This window comes from Leptosomus discolor, chromosome 16 (assembly GCF_034619465.1).
Source record: "Leptosomus discolor isolate bLepDis1 chromosome 16, bLepDis1.hap2, whole genome shotgun sequence".
NCBI lineage: Eukaryota > Metazoa > Chordata > Aves > Leptosomiformes > Leptosomidae > Leptosomus > Leptosomus discolor.
The window spans coordinates 13,717,394-13,726,030 of record NC_141406.1 but is presented as its reverse complement, the minus strand read 5'-3'; the positions used below and the strand labels follow the sequence as shown (position 1 = coordinate 13,726,030).

Below are 8,637 nucleotides of genomic sequence, written 5' to 3'. Positions count from 1 at the left end.
TATGCCAGGGATCAAGATCTGTTCTTCCTCGAGTTGGTACTAGTGTTGGGCTAAGGCCACGCTAGGCTAACACCCCCCCCCCCCCCCCCCAGCCTCTTACCTTTCAAGTCTTTTCCCTTGGAGAGGGCTTTAATGCAACAGACACAGAGAAGGTGCCGGGAGAACCGAGCTGCAGCAGAAGCTGCAGCCGGAGCAGCACTCTTGCTGAGGGAATCAAGAGGCAAAGCAGAGCGCAGCACTGGCCTTGATAGCTCTCTGGTAACAGCTGGTATCTGTGTGAAATGAAGACACTTCACTGATCCTAACCTTCACAGGCCCTGGGGGAAAAATAAGCAAAACCCAGCTTGCAGGACTTTAAGAGGGCTGAGAGAGGGTAATATTTTATTAAAAAGAAAATAAATTTTAAAGTAGTATCACAAAAAATTAGACAAAACAGGGAAAAACCCCCAAAACTGTAACCAGAAAAAACAAAACAAAACAAAACTGTAACCAGTAAGCCATTTACCATAGTACAATGGAACCAGGCACTGCTTTGTCTTGGTCTGTGGCCACTGGAGCTTGGAGACACGATTAAATAGTAGACACAGGCTCAGCTAAGCATCACAATCCTTCAGGGCAACGAAAAGCGATCTGAGGAGAGCAAGGAGCTGTGCTCCCAAGGTGAGGCAACACCTGGCAGGGGCCATATTCACTGTAAGAAAGAATCTGCCTGTTACCCCATGCTCTGTGCTACAGGTGAGCTCAGGGGAAGGACTGTCAAAATGACAGTGTCAGGGCAGTCCCTGTCTCAGGCTTAGCCAGTGCAGAGGCCTGGCACAGAAGCACAACTGTCCCTTCTGTGCTTAGTGCAATTAACCTGGAAAGCCAGCAGACAAGGAGCAGACCCAGTTCTTCTCTCTGGGGGCTGGCTCCAGCCAGCAAAAGTAGTGAAGAGTAGTGAAGAAGGTCCCTTTCTCAGGTTTGTTCCCCGGTGGGTCTCATGGCAGGGTCAGAACAGTGTTCACAGCAGCAGTTTACAGCAGTAGTTGGTGCTGTAGCAGCAGAGGGTCAGGAGTCTGTTCCGTATGCCTCACCGACTCCCTGCAAGGATCAGAGATTATAGGTCTCTGCCACAAAACTCTTTTCTCCCCCTTTCTCTCACATAAAACCCTCTGCACAAACAAGCTATGCTCTACTAGTCAGACTTTTCCAGTGCCACAAGGTGTTTTGATTCAGAAATCCACCCTCTGCAGCAACACTTTCCACCAAGCCCAGGGCTGCAGGGCCGAGCTCTACCCCCAGCACCAGTCAAGCAACTCCACTACCCCACTAAAACCTTCTACTGGCCAAATGGATCATTTGGATTCTGGAGGGAGACGAAGCTGTGGCTGTCGGCGTACCGGTCTCATAAAATACCAGCCCATTGAATGGGTTTGTTCACAGCAGCAGGAACCCCCAAAAGCTAAGAAGTAAGGATTTGATGGGGACAGAGCTGTTGTCTGCAGCTCTCAGAAGGCAACTGCAAAAGACTGCAACCCAAAAAAGAGGTGCAGTGGGAGCATGACAAGTTCTTGAACATACATTTCCCTCTCCAAGAGTGGTTGCCTAGGAAACATGACAATATTTGTTTCGAGTGCTCCTCCCTGCAACAGCTTTGAGGTAAAAATTAGCTTCTCTGACGAAGACAAAGTTTACTCAGAGCTGTAGTTCAGAATCTGTTTGATGTGGACTTTCTACATCCTGTTTCAGAATCTCTCCAGAGTCAGAGGAGGAAGTAACTTTGCCTTCATTGGTTCTTACCAGTTCATAATCCTCCACATATTTGTATTTCTTCTCCCGATAGTAGTATTTCTTCTTCATGCAATACAGAACAACAATGTCACATAGCACTGTTGCCTAGTGGAGACGGAAAGAGTTTAAGACGATGACTCTCAGAACCAAGGCACTAATCCAGAATTGAGTCAAAGTGCAGGCAGTGCCACTTACCACACCAAACAGCGCTAAGCCAGAGCCGATGTTAATCATGGTAGGAATTACATCAAATTTTCCTGCCTAGAAGACAGTTACAAGGGTGAGTATGTTTTTCAACACCTCTGAAAGCCCTCACCACAAGACCTCCAGGAATTTAGTCACCCTACCTTTCCAAACACTATGATATCAAAGCGGATGCCATAAGCTTTGACAAGTGTCCGTGATTCAGTGCCATCACTATCCTTGTAGTATTTTGCAAACCTGGAGGAAAAAAGATAGGTCAGAGCTTAGCTGGAAATTTTGAGGTTGCTTATGTGATCATGCAACATCCAGGTGTGTCCCCCGCCCTGCCAGAGACAAGCCCCAAATGATGGAGGGCGATTTCATGCACATGTAGGAGAAAAGCCCAGAACAAGCAAATTTGAGACAGCAGTAAGCACGAGCCAAATCACGAAACTCGCAAAGCATAGGAAGGGGAGAAAGTTAGCTTTAGCAGGGCAGCGCAAGGACGGACAAGAAGAAATTCGGCGACACATAAGAATCAGCCCCCTCAGAGAGAGGCAAGCAGGAGGCTGCAGGAGTGCAGGCAGCCACGAGAGGGCAGGGCCGGGAGCAGGCAGCGAGGGAGGCAGCACAGCTCAGCCCGGCACGCAAAGGCTGTTCCTTGTCCCGCACAATGTGACTCGCAGGCAAATGGCAGGGAAAAGGGATGAGAACAAATAAGTGAGATCAGACTTACTCCGCCACGTGGTTGACTAAGCCAGGAGGAAGCAGAGAAAAGGGTGGAAGAGAAGAGGGAGGATTGGTAAGGGGCTACGCCACGGTCTGGAATCGGCAAGAGCATTTCAGAACCCACGCGAGCCAGGCTGCGATACCCTCCAGCTGGTCTCGCCCGACACCTCAATACCTGCAGGCCTGGCACCTCCCAAACACACGCTTGTGCCGTCTGCATGACAGCGGCTTCTCAGTGAATTCATTCGAGATCCACCAAAAGAGATCCCCTGGGCTGAGTGAGAGTTTGTGATTCTAGAAACAAGCATAGCCCTGAGCTGTGTTTCCTCACGAGCAGGACTGCTGCAAGGATCTTGGGCAAGGTGCTAATAATATAATTGTATTATTATAGCTCTGAGACTGGATGCAACCAGCTACCCGGTTCTGCACTGGTAGTTTTACTGTAGGCACTGGATCTATCTGTACTGGCCAGAATGTACATGGGGTGTTGTATGCCACAAGGATATCCCTGGTGCAGGTACGGTCTTTAACTGACAGAGCCACTTTCTAGAGGTTAGTTTTCCCTCCTGCACAGCGAAGGACAGTGCTTTGGTCTCCCAGCCCCCTCAAATACTGCCTTATCAGCATGCAAACAGTCAGTTCTCACATTGCCATGCCACAGGAGGCTGGTCCCAACGGTCACCCAAATGCTGATGCAAATACGACTCAGACACTCTGATGCAATCCTTGGAGCTTCACTGACTTCCCCCTCTGCTGTGATCTGCACACAGTGAGGATCCGACCTGCTCTATGGTTTACAGCACCAGAGAAACTCTCCAAGTTTTACAGCAGCACTGTATGCTGAACCATAACACTGTACTGGTGGCAGACTGAGCTGCAGGGACACCAGGTGCCCCCCATAGCCACGTTACCTGAAGTTGTACCCAGGTGAGACGGTGTGGGCAGAGTCCTTGTTGTCGAGGCGTCGGAAGGAGTACTTTGGCACACAGTGGGAAGCAGCTCTGTCAAGGTTGCAGTCCCAGTTGATCTGCAGCGCCATGACTCCACCCTGCCAAGTTGAGAAGAGGAAAAGGTGAGCAGTCCAAGTCCCAGTGCAGCCCAGCACTAGCCTTTCTGCTGACCAGGACCCTCATTTACTGGCCCTTGGCCCAGTCCCAGTCAAACACTCTTTCCCCTGCTAAAGAAGGACCTTGCACATAACCCCACCCAAACAAGCCAAGACCAAACATTTATTCAGTAGAACTGACTCCAGTCCCTCTGGCCAGAGCAGCTCTCCATTCTGCAGCTACTCTGTGTCCTGTGGCTCGTGCCACAAGGCAGAGGGACACAACCACCTACTGCTCCTCTTCTGCACAGCTAAGGCCCAAGAGAAGGGTCTGCCAAATACCTCCACAGCCATTTCCTGAAAGTTCTGCCCTGCAGCTTCAACTATTTTCCCTAAACGAAAGATAGGGCAGAAGGGATCTGTCTGGGAGTCATAGATGCAGTTCTTGAGGTAGGTAGAGTTGATAGAGGGGAGGATGTTTCGCCTAAAGGGGAACAGAGAGAGAAGATCTGTTGCATCTTCTTCCACTCCTCCAGCTCCCCTTTACTGTCCAAGAAACCAGACAGTGCAATGCCCCACACACTATTTACTTGCTGAAGTTGAACTTGGGGTACCAAATGTTGTTCTTCACCAGCATGGTGAAGTTCTCAGCCTCTTGCAGGAACGCTGGCCTACAAAACAATAGGAGAAGTAAGTAAGGCTCACTTACATTTTCATGAACTAGACTCTGGAGGGTCCTCACCTCTTCAGCTTTTCCCAATAATACCTCATAGGAAGAAACAACCGCTGCATACCGCTAGCCCCCTCTCAGGAGGGCCACCACAGAGTAGGAAGACAGAGCACTCACTTGGGTATATGATAGTCATCCTCCACAGGGCACCACGCAAAGACTTCACAGGTCTTAATGCTGTGGTTGTATGGAACACACTCCCCGGTCTGGATGCCTGGAAAGACATGTGAATGGAGGTACTACCAAACAAAAATACAGAGGCAGTATTTGCCCTGTGATATTTCTTCACTCCATAAGGTGAAGGCAACCTGCTCAGAGGTGAAGTGCCAGTACCAAGACCCCCATTATCTCCAATTGCAATTTGAGTGCAATTACAGAGAAAGAAGTATCAGGTCCTTTTTCTGAGTCAAATCCTCATCTACGTAAAATACTGCTTCATGGACTCAAGGTCCTGAAAAAGCCCTCACACTGTTTGCTAACTCACCAAAGCACACATCTATCCAACATCCACCCAACACAGCCTAAGCCCATTTGCTCTCCCCCAGAAGAAAAATTTGAGCTTCCCTTTCAGTTCTCTTAGGTGTGAGAGAATGAGAACAAGGAGACTGAAGTGAAATGCTGCTGCCTTCACAGGAGGGAAGGCCCAGCACAGACTGGAAGGAGCCCTTGCAGCAGGCTTCTTACCATTGCTGTGGGTGCTGACATAACCTGGAACACAGTCCTTCTTTACCTTGCACTCTGTTTCCTCATCTGGAAGCTGGAGAGAAACAATAATTACACTAAACTGTAGGAACTCTCCCCCACACTCCCACCCACACAAGGCAGGGTTAAAGCAGATCCTGTACCTACCTCTGCGCAGCGGCCTTGGCTCTGGTTCAGTGTGAGTATCACATTGGTCATGACAAACACAGCGTTCTCCTCCTGAACATGCAAAACAAGAAGGAAATTTAAGAGTGACAGTCTGCAAAGAATATCCAAGGCACTGCCCCAAATCTCTTTGTTGACAGAGCCCAGGTGGCCCCACAGAAGGGATTTGCTTCGGACAGTGCTGGTGTAGTGCTAACGGAACAGATTTCCATGTGTATCACCTGATGCTGCTGCCTTCAGGCAGAGGAAAGACTGTGGGACTAGCAACCCTTTCTGTCCTGCCCCCTGGCCCAAACAACTTCCTCATTCGTGTTATAAAAACAGAGATCACACAGCTCCGTGGGGAAGTCACAAGGCAGGAGCAGAAATAAAGCTCCAGCTGCAAGTCTGAGCATAACTCCCACTCTTTTTTTTTTTTTTTTTTAAATATATCTATTAGAAATTTGACCAGTCCTGGTTTATTTCTCCACAGAGCACCACTTCCATTATTTTCAGATCTGTATGATTCGGGATGTGTTGTTTGCTTCTGCTCCACTGATATGCAAATATGATCACTCAGCCAAAATCTGGCTAAATCTGTCACTATTGTCTGCACCACACCGCACGCAGAGTGACCCACCACTAGCAGCTTGGCCGTGCCTGCCAACCCCAAAGGCTGCCACACATTGCCCACGCAGCACAGATTCCCACAGACACAGTCAATCAGTAACTACAGCAATACCTTCTGTTCAGTTCCAGATCAAGCGACTTGCAGGCTATTCCCAGGGTTTCTGCCAACAAGTTACCTTTGAGCTGTTTGCTTTAGGAAGCAGTAAGAAAGAGGACGTGGTTATTGTTGCAACTTCTCCCCGAAGCCTGCAAAATTCTCCCTCCTATACAAGCACACGCAGAGACACACTTTGCTTGAAACAAGCCTCCCTAGGGCTGGTGATGCAGGTGTTCAGTGTGATCCACCACAAAGCAAAGCTCCTGCATTGTCTCGTATCAAGGCCACACTGGAGCTGAAGCTGCTCCAGACTGCAAAAGCAGCAGCTGTTTGTTAGAACAGGTGAGAGTGATTGATACCTGAGGAGGGATGACATAGTCAGCCACGTCCCAGATCCTGGCTCCCAAGGCGGATGTGTTGGTCAGTGTTACTCCTTTCACCTTTGTGGTTACAGAACTGACCACAGAGTCTGTTTCCTGGTAGCCCTTCTCCCACAAAAAGACCCAGCTGCAAGAGAAGGATTGCAAGAAACAACAACATAAAAAAAAACCCAGATAAAACACCATAAACCAGCACAGGCATGGGGAATTTCTCCTCTTTTTTATGCCACCTGAAAGGGGGAGTCCGGACAGTTTCATCGTGTTTTCCTACAAAAGGGTCACAGGCCTAGCAATCTCTCCTCTACTTTTTTATCTTTTTCAGTGTGGTTTAGCAGGGTGTAATTACTGCTTTTACACAACACAGCCCCGCCGGGTGAATGCCGATCACCCTCCGGGCCGGTCTCCGCTCCTGAGGGGTCCTGTCCCGCCTGCAGCTGCCTCTGAGCAGCCCTACACCCCCAGGGAAGGCCTCCCTGAGAAGCTGTCCCACCACCCGCTCGTCACCCCTCGGTGCTGGCACTCCCGACGGCTGCCGCCGGCGAGCTCCGGCCTCCCCTCAGCCCCGCGGCAGGCGCTTCCCGCCACCCCAGCCCGGCCCCCGACAGAAAAGGGGGTCCCGGCCGCCGCCGCCTTCCCGCCTCGCCCTGAGGGAGGCGGCCGTTTCCCGCCCCTCAGCCCCACTCCCCGGCGGGCTCCCAGCGAGGAGCTGCTCTTCCTCCCTCACGGCAGCCGCCCCGAGATCCACCGACACCCACCCCCCCGCCTACAGCCGGGCTGCGGGCTTCTCCCGGGGGGAGAAGGCGGAGGGGGGGAGCAGACCGGCGCCCACCCGCCCGCTCACCCGATCACGTAGGCGAGGATGGCGAGCTGAACCCCGCGGTTGATGAGCCCAACTTTGCGGCTTCGGATCAACACGATGCGGGGGGTGTCGTACTCGAAGAGAAAGCTGCGGAAAGCCCCGCACGACACCATGGCGGCCTGGAAAGGCGGGCGGCAATCCTCGCACTGCCGCAGCCCCGCGGAGCCACAGCGCCCCGAACAGCCCGGAGAGCGCTGCCGCAGCCCCGGGGCTCGCCCCGGCTCGGGCTCTCGATTGCCGGCTCCCCCCGCAGGCCAGCAGCGGGCGGGCTGCCTGCCAGCCGCCGGCCCTGCCCGCGGCCCAGGACCGGGGAGAGGCTGTCCGGAGGCGCCGCAGCTTCTTCCCCCGGCGGTTTTCGGCAGGGAAAAGCGGTTCACCGCTGCCCTGACCCCTTTGGGGCTGCCCGGGATAACCCGGGGCTCTGCCCTGAGGCCTCTTGCTGCTGTAGCTCTGGATACGGGGTTGGGAAGTGCGGGTGGTGATGCTCTCACTCTAGTTGCTAAATCTGGGGGATTTTTGTTTCCCGTGCTACTCATTGTTAGCAAGTTTATGGGGTGTTTTTCACCTCCATACCAGCCATGACCTGGAAGCCTGCTGCTGTCAGCCCTGTGCTGAGTCTGGGCTACCAAGTCTCAGGAAAAAGCTGGACAGGGCTGACGGCCGTCCTAACGCCGAGACATAACGTGCAGCCAGCTCAGGGCAAGGACAGAGCGCTTGCCCGCAAAAGAGAGCAGAAGCATATCTAAAACTGTCACCCTCCTATCCACAACGAGCAAATCCTGTATTTATCCTCTTGCAGAATTAATGTTTGCTATAAAAGCCGAGATCTGCACCACCTAATTCATGTGCCTTCCACCTGATGCTGAGCTGCCCAGCATAGTGCTTATTTTAGAAACATCACCATAACCTCATAATAGCAGGTAAATCATCAGAAAGAGATGAAACAAACTGACAAACTGGCAGTGGGAATTTCAGACAGTACAAAACTATTAGAGTCAGGTATAGACAGCAAAATGCTTTATTTACTACAAAAAGAGTTAAAACTGAACAGACCAAAAAAGGGGGGTGAGGATAAAGAAGAACACATACACAAATGCAAAAGGTGATTAAAATCAGTCTTAAGTGAATATTCAGTGTAATTCTTTCCAAAAGAAGAGCCAGTTCATGTGTCAGAACAAGAATGCATTAATGCTAACTGTAGTATTTTCCCCACTCTAGATATAAAAGATACTGCAATATGAATGTTAATGCAATTAATGCATATTACAACAGAAGATACAAATACAGCTGGCATAATACGCCAGCAATAGATCTTAAAATATACAGGAAATGGAAATGGCAAACTGCTGGGTTAGCTCAGAAAGAACA

At 50.9% G+C, this 8,637-nt stretch overlaps 1 protein-coding gene across 1 annotated transcript; it reads right to left on the bottom strand.

Moving 5' to 3' along the window:
- Positions 1-983: 983 nt before the first annotated feature.
- P2RX4 (purinergic receptor P2X 4) lies at positions 984-7,382 on the bottom strand. The gene is made up of 12 exons (XM_086474112.1): positions 7,252-7,382; positions 6,390-6,537; positions 5,307-5,378; positions 5,142-5,214; positions 4,575-4,671; positions 4,318-4,398; positions 4,070-4,211; positions 3,594-3,730; positions 2,118-2,211; positions 1,966-2,031; positions 1,780-1,875; positions 984-1,080 (listed from the first exon to the last, which is right to left on the bottom strand). Exons 1-12 carry the CDS (start codon positions 7,380-7,382, stop codon positions 1,048-1,050), a joined length of 1,170 nt encoding a protein of 389 aa, XP_086330238.1. The 3' UTR covers positions 984-1,047.
- Positions 7,383-8,637: the final 1,255 nt, after the last annotated feature.